The sequence below is a fragment of the Capricornis sumatraensis genome, chromosome 8 (assembly GCF_032405125.1).
Source record: "Capricornis sumatraensis isolate serow.1 chromosome 8, serow.2, whole genome shotgun sequence".
Taxonomy (NCBI): Eukaryota; Metazoa; Chordata; class Mammalia; order Artiodactyla; family Bovidae; genus Capricornis; species Capricornis sumatraensis.
This window is the reverse complement of record NC_091076.1, coordinates 68157369-68173141: the sequence shown is the minus strand read 5'-3', so window position 1 is coordinate 68173141 and position 15773 is coordinate 68157369. Positions and strand designations below refer to the sequence as shown.

The 15773-nt window shown below is 44.7% G+C and overlaps 1 protein-coding gene across 2 annotated transcripts in view; it reads left to right on the top strand.

The window, feature by feature from the left end:
• Positions 1–14834, top strand: part of PSMD11 (proteasome 26S subunit, non-ATPase 11) — a 29725-nt gene extending 14891 nt beyond the window's left edge. The window contains exons 5-14 of one of the 2 annotated variants that reach the window (XM_068976600.1): positions 42–99; positions 3097–3291; positions 7316–7460; positions 8324–8384; positions 10130–10192; positions 11819–11944; positions 12424–12459; positions 12717–12768; positions 13069–13211; positions 13332–14834. In XM_068976600.1, the coding sequence (XP_068832701.1) occupies positions 42–99; positions 3097–3291; positions 7316–7460; positions 8324–8384; positions 10130–10192; positions 11819–11944; positions 12424–12459; positions 12717–12768; positions 13069–13211 (879 nt within the window). In that variant the 3' untranslated portion in view covers positions 13332–14834. The remainder of the gene's footprint in view (positions 1–41; positions 100–3096; positions 3292–7315; positions 7461–8323; positions 8385–10129; positions 10193–11818; positions 11945–12423; positions 12460–12716; positions 12769–13068; positions 13212–13331) is intronic. The other variant, XM_068976601.1, reaches the window with a different exon arrangement.
• Positions 14835–15773: the final 939 nt, after the last annotated feature.

Sequence of the window (15773 nt, the reverse complement as noted above, 5' to 3'; positions counted from 1 at the left end):
TTCTCCCTTTTCCATCAGTCAATGCCTTTTCTCTTTCCTAGGCAAGACTGGTGTCTTTGTACTTTGATACCAAGAGGTACCAGGAAGCATTGCATTTGGGTAAGTAAGCTGGTGAAAGCTAGTAAATTGTCTTAGCTGGCTCTGTGTATGTGTGTGTGTGCGCATGCTCAGTCATATCCGATTCTTTGCGACCCCATGGACTGTAGCCCACCTGGCTCATCTGTCCATGGAATTTTCCAGGCAAGAATACTGGAGCATTGCCATTTCCCCCTCTATCTTAGCTGGCTAAATGAATGTATTCTGAACCTGGGTGCTCTTATTAGTTATGTATTAATAATTTATATTCTGCCTGTATCTTAGAAGATTTAAAGTGGCTTACAATTACTGAATCTGTCATGGAAAAATGGCATTTAGAAGTTCTAAGAAACTATCTGTCAACATTAGAGAACAAAAAGGTGAAACTGCAAGGATTTATTGACTGTTAAATTTACTATATCTATTTATAATTATCATTAAAATAAATTTTAAAGATCAAAAAATTAACTGTATGTAAATACATATAGGAAACCTAAAGTGGGCCAGCTAAAGGCTTCTTTTGGCCTTTAAGCACACTAAAATCTTTGCCTGCTGCTTTTTAAAAAATTAATGGATATAGCTGGACTATTTTCTCTAGGTGGAAGAACATGACTTTCATGATCTATTAAGTTGAAAAATTGCCAGTATGTAATTCTTATCCTGCAGAAGTGCTATTTTCATATGGTTCTAACAAGTAGCATTAAAAAAAACAAAAAAACAAAAAAAACCTGCTTTAATAGAGATATAATTCACAGACCATAAAATTCACCCTTTAAAAGTGTACGGCCAGTGATTTTTAGTCTGTTCACAAAGTTGTGCAACTGTCACCACTATCCGATTTCAGAACATTTTCATCACCCTAGAAAGTAACCTTGGATCCATCAGTTGTCACTTCCTGTTAATCCCCCATTCATCCTCTCTGTGTGCCCATCATCCCAAGGCAATCACTAATTAGTTTTTGCCTCTCTAGATTTGCCTTTTCTGGACATTGCACATATTGGAAACACACAGTGTATGGTCTTTGTGATTGGCTTCTTTCTCTAGCATGCTTTCAGTGTTCATCTATGTTGTAGCATGTAGCAATGCTTCATTCCTTTTTATTGCTAAATAATACTCCATTGTACTATATTATCCCTTCATCAGGTTGATGGACACTGAGATTATTTCCACTTTTTGGCTATTATGAGTGCTGCTATAAACAGGTTTTCTGTGGACATGATTTTCTTTCGGGTATATACCCAGGAGTAGAATTCCTGGAATATAGTGACTCTCTTCAGCTTTTGAGGGACAGGCAAACTGCTTTTTAAAGTGGCCACACCATTGTCCATTCTCACCAGCAATATATGAGGAGAGTTCCAATTTCTCTGCATCCTCACCAACACTTGCTGATATTGTCTGTGTTTTTAACTTTAGCCATCTTAGTGGGTGTGAAGTAGTATCTCATATTGGTTTTGACTTACATTTCCCTATTGACTATGCCAAAGCCTTTGACTGTGTGGATCACCGCAAACTGTGGAAAATTCTGAAAGAGATGGGAATACCAGACCACATGACCTGCCTCTTGAGAAACCTATGTGCAGGTCAGGAAGCAACAATTCGAACTGGACATGGAACAACAGATTGGTTCCAAATAGGAATAGGAGTACGTCAAGGCTGTATATTGTCACCCTGCTTATTTAACTTACATGCAGAACGCATCATGAGAAACGCTGGGCTGGAAGAAGCACAAGCTGGAATCAAGATTGCCGGGAGAAATATTAATAACCTCAGATATGCAGATGACACCACCCTTACGGCACAAAGTGAAGAGGAACTAAAAAGCCTCTTGATGAAAGTGAGAGGAGTGAAAAAGTTGGCTTAAAGCTCAACATTCAGAAAACGAAGATCATGGCATTTGGTCCCATCACTTCATGGGAAATAGATGGGGAAACAGTGGAAAAAGTGGCAGACTTTATTTTTTGGGCTCCAAAATCACTGCAGATGGTGACTGTAACCATGAAATTAAAAGACACTTGCTCCTTGGAAGGAAAGTTATGACCAACCTAGGTAGCATATTCAAAAGCAGAGACATTACTTTGCCAATAAAGGTCCGTCTAGTCAAGTCTATGGTTTTTTTAGTAGTCATGTATGTATGTGAGAGTTGGACTGTGAAGAAAGCTGAGCGCCAAAGAATTGGTGCTTTTGAACGGTGGTGTTGGAGAAGACTTGAGAGTCCCTTGGACTGCAAGGAGATCCAACTAGTCCATTCTAAAGGAGATCAGTCCTGGGTGTTCTTTGGAAGAAATGATGCTGAAGCTGGAACTCCAGTACTTTGACCACCTCATGGGAAGAGTTGACTCACTGGAAAAGACTCTGATGCTGGGAGGGATTGGGGGTAGGAGGAAAAGGGGACGACAGAGGATGAGATGACTGGATGACATCACTGACTCGATGGAATCGTGAGTTTGAGTGAACTCCGGGAGTTGGTGATGGACAGGGAGGCCTGGCGTGCTGCAATTTATGGGGTCACAGAGAGTCGGACACGACTGAGCGATTGAACTGAACTGAATGACTAAATTAATGATGTTGAGCCTGGGGAAGAAAAGGGGTATTTGGAGAACATTAGTATATCCTAATCTGTTTGCTTTCCCCACCAACCCTAGTGCCTCATGTTTCTTGTGCAGTCTTAGGATTATTGGACAGGCATAGAGTGAGATCAAGTGCCTGTCTGAACTGGATAAGTAATTTCAGCATTTTCTGGGTGGGGATTCCCACTTTATTTGAATCTTAGGAGTAAGCTCATAGCATTTTTGGCTGTAATGTCTTTTGTATGCAGAAAGGTATCAAACAGATTTGTGTTTCTCTTTTGGAAAACAACACCTTAGCAGAAAATTTAAATCTTGTGAATAGATAACCTCTTTTAGAGTTCAGGCAGGTTTCTTTATCCTGAGTGTTCTTATAAGGGTGAGAGAGGGAAATAGTACGGTATTAAAGTATTAAGATTGTAGCTAACAAAGGGGTATCTGTGTTTTCTTTCTCTAGGTTCTCAGTTGCTTCGGGAGTTGAAAAAGATGGATGACAAAGCCCTTTTGGTAGAAGTACAGCTTTTAGAAAGCAAAACCTACCATGCCCTGAGCAACCTGCCAAAAGCCCGAGCTGCCTTAACCTCTGCTCGAACCACAGCAAATGCCATTTATTGCCCCCCTAAATTGCAGGCTACCTTGGATATGCAGTCAGGTAACACCCTTAGAAACTCATGTGATGTTTTCTTAAAGCTCGTCTTACCTCACAGGTGGAAGGAATGGGGAGTTGGGACTGAAGAGTAAAATTGGTTGTTTTGGCTCAGGTTTCCTCAGGGAAACCAGTTGGAAGGCTACCCCTCTAACTAGCTGCCCCCCATCCTCTTCACTTGCTATGAACTGCCTAAATTATATTAAGAACTTGCTTATCTGTGGTTGAACAGGCAACCTGATTGTTGGCACCAGCATCCTAGAGAGGTCTTACTTAGGTTTTTAGAAAGCTCTTTCTTCTCTTCCATCTTTGTTAGTTACTCAGGATGGTAACTGAGTATCACTTCTTTCCAGGACTGGACTAACCCAAGTGTCTTGACAGTTGGAGACCTTTGTAAAGCATGCTAGACTTTTCTAAAGGACCTCATATCAAGGCTGAGGAAAGGACTCCACCCCCAACCCCCACCCCTACAGGAGAGTGTAGTGAATTGCCTTATGGAGTGTGGGAATTGGGCTGGCAGGCCATGGATTGGCAGTAGATACTTGTAGTCAGCAGCTTTTATTAATTATGGTTTATTACCATTGTTGAAGGGTGTTGGGATTGGAGGCAGAGGACTAGTTTAAGGCCTGGTGTTACCTCTTTGCAATCTTTGTTTTCACATAAAATTGTAAGAGGGCGATAACAGCTCCCATGCTTGCCTCTCAGGTATTGTAAATGTCAGTTGGCATGTTTTGTCATTAGGTGAAGAGCAGAAGCTCTAGAAAATGGCTTTTCTAGGTTGAAATTTTAGTTTTGTGAATTTCTAGCTGTGTGATTGGGCAAGTTACTTAATTTATCTTTAGTTCATCCTAAAAATGGTGATGATAATTGTACCCCCTTATAGGATGGTGGTGAGGAGTAAATGAGATGATGAATGTAAGCTCTTATCACAGGACCTTGCTTTGACCAAAATTGGCACTTTCCTTAAGCTCTTTCCTCATGGTCAGGAGATGAACTTGCATCATGTTTCTCAGAGCAGATAGAGGCCATTTTTATGTGCACCTTCTTTATTTCTCTCTCCTCCCTAAAATTTGTATCGCTGTCTGGTTTTACCCGTTACTAAGTGTGATCCTTCTGCCTGCCTTTATAAAAGTCTTCAGTTTTCCAAGTCCGGTTTTTTGTCTCCACTGGGATCTTCCTCTCAGTCTTTGAACTACCCCAGCTGAAAAATCACAGTCCTTTGTCCTTTTAAAATTGCTGTCTTCTCCTTTTCAGTCAAGCTTATTGGAAAAGCTGGAAATTCCTTGCAAGACAGTTAATGCTCTGTAATCTCTGACTTTCATGGATATTGGACACTGTTGAGCACTCCAGGCTTCTCTGACAGCAGTGTCTCCTCGGCTGTCCTCCCTTGACTTGTCCTCAGTCTCTCTTCCCTCTGTCGTCTCTTGAGTGTGGGCGTTCCTCAGTGTTGTTTTCTTAGTCCTTTTCTCTTCCTGGTCTCCCTTTCTCCTGTCTCATCTCATATTCTCCCGTGGCTTTAGTTACTACGTTACACACAAATGGCCTCCTCATCCAGATTTCTGGTAGCTTCTCTGTTCCGAATTCCATACCTAAATGTTCTGTAGATCTGAATCTCAGCACATCAGAACCCAAAATTATTATTTAACTCTTCCCCTCAAACTATTCTTTTCTACATTTCCTATTTTCATTAGTGGTATAATTACTGACTCAGGTGTTCAGGCTGTTCTCTTTGGAGTGATTTGGATTCTTTTCCTCTTCTTCACCCTTCATATCCAGTCAGTCACCAGATGAGGTTGAGTCTGTCTCTACATCTGCCTTTTCTTTTCCGTCTCTGCAGTCGCTGCTCTCATGAATGCCGTTGGACCACTGGCATGGTCTTTTCACTGCCCTAAACATCCCTGTCACTTCCCGATCCATCTTGCTTACTGGTCTCGTTTTTTTGGAAACACAAATCTGATCATGTAAATCCAGTGCCTCTGCATTATCCTCTTTTAACAGTGCATTCTAAAGGAAGGCATTCTTTCTACGCTTATCTATGGTTTCAGTCCTAGTCACCAAATGACTTCCTGTGTTCTGCTTTTGTGTATTGTCTGCTTGGAATTCCCCTTTCCGTCTTGTCCCCTTGACAAAGTCCTGTGCATCCTTCTAGATCCAGCTTGCATGTCTCCTTTATAAACCCTGAGTGCCTTCTTCACTTTGGACTTCCCTGTGAAATGTATATTCTTTGGTATGTATTACAATACTGATCTCCTTCTGTCTGTTTTGATGACTGCTGTGAGACTGTGAGCTGCTTCAGCACCTTATTCATATTTATTTCCTCTATAACAGCTGTATCAGTGCTTGTGTGGGCCCTTGTTAATATTGGTGTTGAATGAGTAACAGGCTAGTTTTTTGTTTTTTGTTTTTTTAAAAGTCCTATGCCAGTTGCGATGGTTATAGTCCTCATGTGGTGTACATTTGCTAATGTGTTTGAGAATGCAGTATACCAGTTCTTGGGCCTTATTTTACTTTTTTTTTTTTTTAATACCAGTCTTATTTGTCATCTGGTCTATTCTAGCTTTAGACGGGGAGGAAAGGAAAATGGGCATTTGTCTCATTGAATTTGGCAGTGTTAATAATAGTTTGCTGGATATTTTTGAGGGATATCTCCTTGGCTACAGAGCAGGGTGGGTTTTCTCCAGGCCCCTGTGTGCTTAGTTGCTCAGTCGTATCTGACTGTGTGCAACCCCATGGACTGTTTCTAGCCAGGCTCCTCTGTCCATGGGGATTCTCCAGGCAAGAATACTGGAGTGGGTTGCCATTCCCTCCTCCACGGGATCTTCCCAACCAAGGGATCGAACCCAGGTCTCCCTCATTGCAAGCAGATTCTTTACTGTCTGAGCCACCAGGGAAGTCCCCAGGCCTCTATAGTTAAGTATAAGGGCCTGATTCCTATGGCTGCCAAACAGGAGGCTTTCTGGGTAAAGTAAAAGCCCTGGGTATGGCACACACCACTCAGTAGTGGTTATCAAGTAGAAGTTCCCAACTGGTGTGCCAGGCACACAGGTATATGACAGGTGAGTCGGAAACATGGATCCCCTGGGGTCATATATGAGCAGTTTCATCCTTTTACTCCAGCATACTGAGTACTTTCTTCTGCATCTTGCTGTGAAAAAACTGGGAAGTTCTGAGGTGGACACCTGGATGGGGCTGAGGCAGGGTTAGAACTGATACAGAGAATCTTTGGCTTAGATGCCTTTCAAGCTAGAAAGTACTATTTTTCATGTCATCCCAAGTGATAGCATAGGTTGGTAATAATTGCAGGTTCAGTCAAAGTTAGGCTTATTGGGAGCAAGCCAGCTTCTAAACAGCAGAGAATTGGTTAGATAAAAATAAGTAGCATATTAATCTAAAGAAATACTGCTTAACTGTGTACAGTTAAGTTCATGAATTTGGCATTATATGAAATTCATCTATTGACTGCATCACAGCAAAAGTATATCTATAAAATTGTAAATCACCATTATCTGGAATGAGACTATATAAGAGGTTGGATTTTTTTTTTCCCCCTCTCTTGAAAGCTGCTTAAAAATATCAAGCTTAGAAAAGTTATCAGAAAGAAATGGTTGATGTTATTAAAGTCAATAATTTGGGCAGAGCAGGGAGAGGTGTTTGGGTCGCCTTTCTGACTTGTGAAGATAATGTCATGGAGAGTGAGCATGGCCTGTCTAGTGGTTCCAAAGGATGATGGGACTGCTGTGGTGAGGAGACGCATGAGGACCATATGTGGCTTTTAGGATCCCCTTTAGTTGGGTCTCTAACTCGTTTGGGATTAATATTGGTAGATGATTGAACTGGGAGTTCAAAGACCTGGGCTCTAATCTCAGCTTTGCCACTAGATGGCAGTGACTTTGGGCAGGTCTTTTATTCTTCCCTGACCACATCAATAAGTAGATGAGGTTGGGATAGATTTTTGAGGCCCTTCTCAGCTGTGATATTTTATGGTTTTGTTACTTCATATGGTTCTTACCCTTTTCTTTTCAATGCCCAGGTATTATCCATGCAGCAGAGGAGAAGGATTGGAAAACTGCATACTCATATTTCTATGAGGCTTTTGAGGGTTATGATTCCATCGATAGCCCCAAGGCCATCACATCTCTGAAGTATATGTTGCTGTGCAAAATCATGCTCAACACGTAGGTATACATTAACTTGGGCGTATGAGCTCTCAGGTCCTTGGTCTAAGATTTTCTGCCATGTCAGGATAGCTTGGGCAGGGAGATCGGCCAGTTACAGAAGCAGTGGCTGCCACCTTGCGGGGTGCATAAGGTGGAGTGGGAGGATCAAAGCTAATCTAGAGCACTCTTCCTTCCTTCCCAGCCCCTTGGATTGTTCTCCTCAGTGTGCAGTTCTGTCCAGAGAGTTGCTGAGCACTGGGCAGAGGGCCGGGAAATGGCTTACAGAGCAGCACCAGCCACTAGGCCTCCCGGAGAGGAGGAGAGGTTAGGGAAAGGCTTGAAAAAGGGTGACAGCGGCAAGTGTGGGCAGCTCGATGTCTCGATGTTTTATAAAGAATTCTACAGAATTTTTCCACGTTTCTTTTTTGGGAATACGTGAGATACTGACTGGGATTCTTTTTTGGATCTTGGGATTAAAAAGAGCTTGTGTTTTTATAAGATCTGTTATACTGGGATTTGATCTATAAAGTCATTTTGCATAGCTTTTTTTTTTTTTGGCCACGCTGTGCAGCTTGTGGGATATTTCCCCAACCAGGGGTTGAACCTGGGGCCACAGCAGTGAAATTAGGACTCCAAGTCCTAATTATTGGACTGCCAGAGAAGTCCCACTGGGCCTTTCTTTTTTAAGTTGAGTTTTTCTGCTTTTCAGCAGTGAGCCCAGAGTGGAGAAAGCCTCGTTCCTATGGTGTGAGGGGTGTATGGATTTACGGGTGGGGCTGATTACCTCTGTGGGCAGAGTCTTTTCACAGAAGAAGAAATTTGCCTAAAAATAGAAACATAGCATCCTAGAGCAATTGACCAAGTCTGTCTTTTTTTTCTAGCCCAGAAGATGTCCAGGCTTTGGTGAGCGGGAAGCTTGCACTTCGGTATGCAGGGAGGCAGGTAGGGGACGCCTTGACTGCAGTTTCGATCTCTGCTCACTCTGAGTGTGTGGTCAGTCACGGCGTTCACTGATCCCGTGCTCTTCAGGTCACCGTTCGGCTTTTCATTCTGCCCTCCCCCGCTTACGTTCGTCAAGCTCCTTTGGTATAATTCCTGTACTGTTAGTTCTGGGCCTGAAAAGTCAGTGTTTGGTGCTCTTGTGGGTATCAGGTGGTTTGAGGAACTTAACTCACAATTGAACTGTAGCATTTATAGTGGGTAGGTTGCATTTGGCTTCAACCAGAAAGTATATCTCCTATGAGCTTGGCTTGAAAATTTAATGTATGGAATAATACTCTTTAAGACAGTGGAGCCGGGTAAGGTCTGGTGCACATGTCCTTCAGAGAGGTTGGGTTAGATTACCTGGTGCAGAAACTAGGATTGATGGCTCACTTGAGGGCTTCTCACATCCATACCTTCCCACTCATTTCCTGAGTTTGGGTGGTTGGTAGCCCTGTGTGAGATGCCTTTTATGCCTGAGCGGGTAAGAGTGCTCTTTGTAAAGGTGATGTCTCAGATGTGTGCATCATCACTTCTTTTTATTTTGCTTGATTATCACTAGGAAGTAAAAGTAATCTTTCTAGGTTTTGAGTGCAGTTGTATCTACAGAAACACTGGCCATCTCACTATATCTTTGATGGAATGTCCACTGCAGACGGTCTCTTCCATCTATACAAATGGCCCTGATTGACTTTTCATCAGAAGTTTCAAATCAGCTCCTCATTTTGACCAAAAGGATATTGGTTATTACCGTAATGAAAGACTCACTGTCATATCTAGAATTGGAGTTAAGGAGGTGGGCCAAGAGAGGTGAAGTGTCCAGAGCACAAGGGCAGGTAACTAGTACTGGTGAAGTCAGACTTTGAGCTTGGGTCATCTGGCTCTGAGTTTCAGGCTGTTCTCATCATTTTTCAGTCTGTAGGACAGATCCTGGGAACAGACTCTACTAATGATGAGTTCTGCATCATTTTTAAAGTCTGCTGTAGAAGACACTACCTTCCTTGTGTAAGTACAGAGGCTGGTACCAGAGGAGTTCCTTCTTGTTCTTTGTACCTTGATGACAGTTTTCGAGCAGGAGTCGGGCCCACCTCTCAGATGATGAATGTTGCAGATTTCTTGCTGAGTGCAGACTTACTAGCTTGGTCAGGTGTCTTGTATAACCAGATTAGAGGTCGCCCCTCAACTGTTGCTTATACCTTCATCACTCTGAGGTTTTTAACATTCAGTGTAATATGTAGAGTTTTGATGCCTCAATCCTAATGAAAGTAAATCTTGGTTTATGTCTTGCACCAAACCCAGCAGAGTGAGTTTTGATAAAGCACAAGGTGTGATCAAGTCTCAGGGCAGGAACCATCCGGCCGGGGGTGTAGGTAGGGAGTCTTGGAGGAGGGGGAAAGAATTCACACCTCTCTGGCCATTTTCCCTTTTAGCTTCTCATCTTTGGAGAATGCTTTATCAAAGCCTTTCTTTCGGGAAAACTTGGTACTTCCTGGTGTCTTCACGTCACTTCTGCTTTTGGAGGGAAACTGGCACACAGTGGTACTCCATTCCTCTGGCTTCTCTTCCAGGCCTCTGGAGAAGAAAAGTCATGGGGCAGGTTTTTCCTTCCTGCCAGGAGTTGTGTGGATGAATCACGTTTCTTACGACTTGTGGAGATGTGAGTGTGCGGGATAGATCACTGTCACTCTTTTTCTCTTTATTCTTAGACAGAAGCATTAAAATGTGTGGCTCAGGCGAGCAAGAACAGATCACTGGCAGATTTTGAAAAGGTAAGCATGGTATTGGGTTGCTAGGGAACCAGGTGGAGAGGAGGGGCATTTAAGTACTTAAAATGTTTTTTCATCTTTAAATGCTTGCAGTTTCACAGGAAGTTGTAAAGATAGTACAGGGTGATCTCAGGTCCCATTCACCCAGTTTTCCCCAATGGTTACATCTTCAATATCGTACAGTATCAAAACCAAGAAGTAGAGACTTCCTTGGTGGTCCAGTGGCCAAGACTCCCAATGCAGGGGGTCCAGGGGGCCCAGGTTCTATCCCTGGTCAGGGAACTAGATCTATGCCAAAACAGAGACCCAGTGCAGCTAAAATAAACAAGTAAACATTAAGGAGCCCAAAATTAATAACTCTTCTCCCCACCCCCAAGAAGTAGTTAAGCACTTCTGTACAGTGAACCATGAGTTGTGAGATCTCATTTATATACAGTACATTTCAGTTTCAAAAAGTTGGGTCATTGTTCTTGCACTTGATTTTTCACAACAAACCTATTACCTACATTTTATGCTTGGGGAAGCTGGGATTTAAAGAGAATGTCTGAGTCGCATAGCTAACTTGCGTCAGGGTCTGACATAGGCACCGCGCGACATGGTCTTAGATGTTCTTTCAGCTCCAGAAATGCCAGGTTTGCCTCTCCTCTGTGGACATCGGTTGTGATGTGTGCATCTGGGCTGAAAGACTCTTCCTTAGGATGAAATTCTAGGCTTACTTAGCCTCCTATGCCTTTTGCTCAGTGTTTGCGAAGGTTTGGAAAGGGAGAAAAACCTGTCTAAGCAGTAGGGAGAGACTTATACTTTTCTGAGTCTCCTTCCTGTTAATCTGAGTATAAAGACCAACTTAATAAAAACAAACCTAGATCCAGGAAGAAAAACAGAAACTAGACATTGTGGCTTTCTGACTGTCCCCAAGGTTCATCATCTTCCTTGAGGTTTCTTGTCAATTTCATTTCCTTACTTGGCTTGATTTGCTTGCTTCTCTTAACTTGTTAAAGCACAGCTAAATGAGGCGGGATACTGAAGAATATTATTAAAGATAAATAGATCACATACATGAATAAACAAGGAGTTCAGATAATTTTATCCCCAAATTTGGATGGAACATTTCTAGCAGGGATTAAAAAAAAGGACCATGATCAGATATTTGGGAAACACTAGGGCTAACAAAATTAGAAAGGGACTTTGTTTTCTGGTACCTGCAGCTATATTGTGCTGATATTCCTTATAAAACCCTAAGAGCTAGCTGTGGAATTCAGCATTTCCCATTATTTAGCATCAGAATTCCCCCACTCCCACTGCCTTGGAGGCTGTGTTTGTTCTGTGAAACACATATTGAGAACTGCTTGTGCAGTGAATTCAGCTTGTAAGCCGAGCCGCTCGTGGGGCTTGCATGGTTTGGGTGGTCAGTGTGAGGCTTTCAGACAGAAACATGGTGCCTAGGGTAGGCTCCATCTTTCATTTCCTTGTGTTCCTTGTCTTCTGCCTCCATGGCGGTTCCTTCATTTCTGCAAACCCTCCAGGCCTCTTGGGTCGAGCGTGTAATTACAGGGCCAGCACACTCCGTAGGAAGCCGCAAGTAGTGTGGCTTTCAGCCCTCCTCTGTGCCCTTCTCCACTCTCTTGGCAGGCCCTGACAGACTACCGGGCGGAGCTCCGGGACGACCCCATCATCAGCACACACTTGGCCAAGCTGTATGATAACTTACTGGAACAGAACCTGATCCGAGTCATCGAGCCCTTTTCCCGAGTACAGGTAAGAACCTCCTGGGGACTCCAGCTCTTCTCTGGTGGGAGGGGGTTTCTAGCTCGGCTTCCTCACTGTTTCCCCCTTCCTTCCCACACTCATCCAGATGGGAACTCACCACCAAGGGTGTGCCTGGGAGTAGGCAGGAGACCCCCTAAGAGCTTGAGATTTTTATGACAGGGAACGAGAGTTGAGGAGAGGGATGGTGTTGGGTGGAGGCTGGTGGGGTCGTCCCTGCTTGTTTTCAGTGCAGTCTCCTCCCCGCTCTTTCAGTCACCGTGTATGTGGTAAATGCTGTCTCCTCTGGGCTTGTGGGACAGGAGTATGGTCATTGTGATGACGCAGGGAAGGCAGATGGACCAGGCACGGGTAAAGAGGATCTGGCCCTGACATTCAGCCGGGAGCCAAGATAGAGCACTACCCTCATCCCAGTATTAGAGGCAAAAGTAAAACTTCCCGTGTTGGTGTCTTTTTACCTTTCCTTTTAGATCGAACACATATCTAGCCTCATCAAACTCTCCAAGGTAAGGAGTCCTGAGCTTGTCTGGAGGGTGGGGATGGGGAAGGGCGCACGTGGAGGGGCTGCTGTTGACACCTACCAGGCCTTATTGCAAAGTTCCCCAACCTGTTGCTCAGTGGGGACTGGGGGCCATGGGCTCAGAGTGGAGCTGCAGTGTTGCTGTTTCAAGCCACTTGCCCTAGGACCCTTTTATACAAGACTTTTGTGTCACTTTGCTGTCAGTAGATGGCTGATCCCCTTAATCATGTGCTTTGATTTTAGGCCGACGTAGAAAGGAAATTATCACAGATGATTCTTGACAAGAAATTTCATGGTGAGTAGCAGCCATACAGGCGAGGGGGCTGGTGGAGGTGATGAAGTGGTGAGGAGGCATCATGCTCTTGTTGATGTTGGACGACGATGCTCCGTTGTTTCGCTTGGTGGTGCCCTGGGATCCTTGCCCCCCTCATCCCTGTGATGAGAGCGTATAATAAACATGCACAAATGGAACAGGAAGGTGACTTTGTTGCCCCTCCTTTCTGGAGAAAGTGAGGCAGCTAGGGAGCGGGCTACATCTTCAGTGCTTGTGTGTCTAATCCTTGCTTTTACCTGGGTTCGCTTGTGTTTCCTGCAGGGATCTTGGACCAGGGGGAGGGTGTCTTGATTATTTTCGATGAACCCCCAGTAGATAAAACGTATGAAGCTGCTCTGGAAACAATTCAGAACATGAGTAAAGTGGTGGATTCCCTCTACAACAAAGCCAAGAAGCTGACATAGGTGAGTGCTGGCGCCGGGTCCGGCCCGGGCAGCGCTGTCTTCTGCCTGCTGAGACTGAACGCCTCCCGGTGGCCTCGCGGGCGGCTTCCCCGATTGACACTGCTCTGTCTTCTCTTGCAGAGTTGGATCTGTAGCGGTCCTTTGGAGAGTGTGTGTGGCGGGAGAGTGAAACCTTTGGGGAAAATGCTAGGAGATTCTTTTTTCTTTCTGTTCTACTTTTCGCTCGGAAAGTTTTTAAATCCTCATTTGGTGCATCTGTATTCCTGCCGATAGGTGTGCCAGTTTTCATGTAATCTTTACTGGCCCGACTTGGGAGTGGGGAAATTGCTTAAAAAAGAAGAAAAAGAAAAAAAAAAGGTTATTCTAAATAAAAGGAAAAAGGCTTACACTACCTAAAGCTGTGCTCTCTGCCTCCCGGGAGAGGGCCGCCAAGCCAGGCGCTCCACCAGCCACCGGGGCTCCTAACCCACCTGCTGGGCGTCACCTTGCCTCTTCTTCGAATTGGGTGTTTGCCTGACCATCAAAGCAACGACTTTTTATTCTGTTTGTACCGAACCAAAACAAACAACTGTGTATAGACTGCTCTTTTCTTTTTTATTTGAAAATGAGGCGTTTCGGTGTTCTGTCCCCTGCCATACGGCCCGTCCGCCTGCCCTTCCCCAACAGTGGCCCCAGCAGACTGGCCGAAGGTCCCGCCGCCGCCACCGCAGCAGCAGCAGCGCCTGCACGGCTCCGCTCAACCCGGGAAGGAATGGGACGTGGCCGGGAGCTCGTGCCCACTGTGGCCGCACGGGGAGCAGTGTGGGCCCTCAGGGGCCTGCTGTGCATGTGGCTCTTTTTAACACAGTAAACTAGATTAGACGTCAGTGTTTTAATTGCCCCCCCTCCTCTACTCTTTTCTGTCTCTCCCTCCTTCCTGCCCTGGCCCTCCCCAGCCAGACAACCACCCCATATCTCCTTCCCTTCCTTCTCTGCCCCCAGGGGAGTCAGGCTGTCTGAAACCCTTCAGCTTCTCTTCCCATCCCACCGCTCCTCTCCTGCTGTCAGACGGATTTATTCCTTTTTTAAACAGTGAACGTTGGAAATGAGACTGTGGGGTGTGGGTTGTTTTTTTTCCCTCCTCTGAATTTTCGTTGTTGGGTTTTTGAGCAACCTCATGTCCCCCTCCCAGGGAGCGTCTTTATTTACCTCTTAGAAATGGGACGGATGGGAGGTAGAGCACTGTTTTCCGCATGCTTTGTCTTACGGTGAGATTCTATAGCAAGGCTTTAATGCCGTTTGGGCAGGTAAGCTTCTGCGCCTCTGTTGTGCTCAGCTGTATTCTCTTCCTCTCATTTCCTCTCTCCCCTCTTTCTTCCTCTCCCCCTCCTCCTGCCTTCTTCCTTCCTCCTGCCTTCCTTTTATCTTTTTTTCCCTGTCTCAGATTATCCTTCCAGGTTTTCGTAATAAATTTATATTTTGTAAAAGGATTTTGTTGTACCAGGTTTTGCATCCTCACTGAATCTGACTGGCTTTTATTTTCCTCTCCAAAATCAGGTTTCTGTTCTCACCATCTTTCCCCATCATGTCCAGTCACTGTTTTGGTTTTGGCACCATCAATATCAAATGTACAAACGGTTCTTGCTAACCAACACCAGGTATATCTGATGTTCAGATGAGTTCCAATAAAAACAATTTTTTTTTTCAAAAAGTGTCCTTTCTTGAGTGCTGGAGGGCTTCTGATCAAGTCCAGACAGGTCAGTGTAGCCCTTGAGACTGGACAGAGCTCTGTTGTCTCAAATGTGCTCCATGGGAGACCTTTAGAGCCAGGGTCACGTGGAGCCCTTTCAGTGAGAAGGTTGGTCTGTGAGGTCTGAAATGGGCACGGGGGCTCAGTTATCTTTGTTTTTCCAAGGCCTCGTGGTCCAGTGAGGACATGGGGTTTGGGTTGTAATATCCTATGAACCTGTTTCCTCACCTGCACAGCAAGGATGGTGTTTCCTCTGTGGGTAGTTGTGGGAGGGTTACTTGCAGTTAACAGAAGGGCAGGTGCCTGGAGAATCCTGGCATTCAGTTGTGGTTTAGTTTTAGTTTTTTTTGGATCTTGTTCAAAAGCATTGATTTTCATCCTGCTCCTCAGACTCCTGTGGGACTCTGGGGCCACTGGGAGGAAGGGGTGAGCTCTAGCTGCCAACTCCAGTCCGAGCCACTCTCTGTCATATTTCAGTATGGTGTCTCTGTGTATAGTTTTACTTGAGGAGGAGTTGTGCTTCAATAAAGGGCTTTAAAAATATCCCAAAGGATCCAGGACCAGAGCAGGCGTGGGCAGTCCCAGGAGCTCAGAGCCTGTCCTCTGCTGCCTCGGTGTGTCTGCTGACTTCTCTAGACCTGTGCTGCCCAGTGTGTGGCTGCAGGCCCCGTGTGGCTGTTCAGCCCTTGAAGTGTGGCTCGTTCAAACGGGGGTGTCTTGCAAAAGTAAACAAACCAGAATACTTTGAAGAAGGTGAAAAAAGAATGAAAAGTTAATCGCTCAACTTCCTTTTTACATGTTGAAATATTTTGTGCATTTATTAGGTTACATAA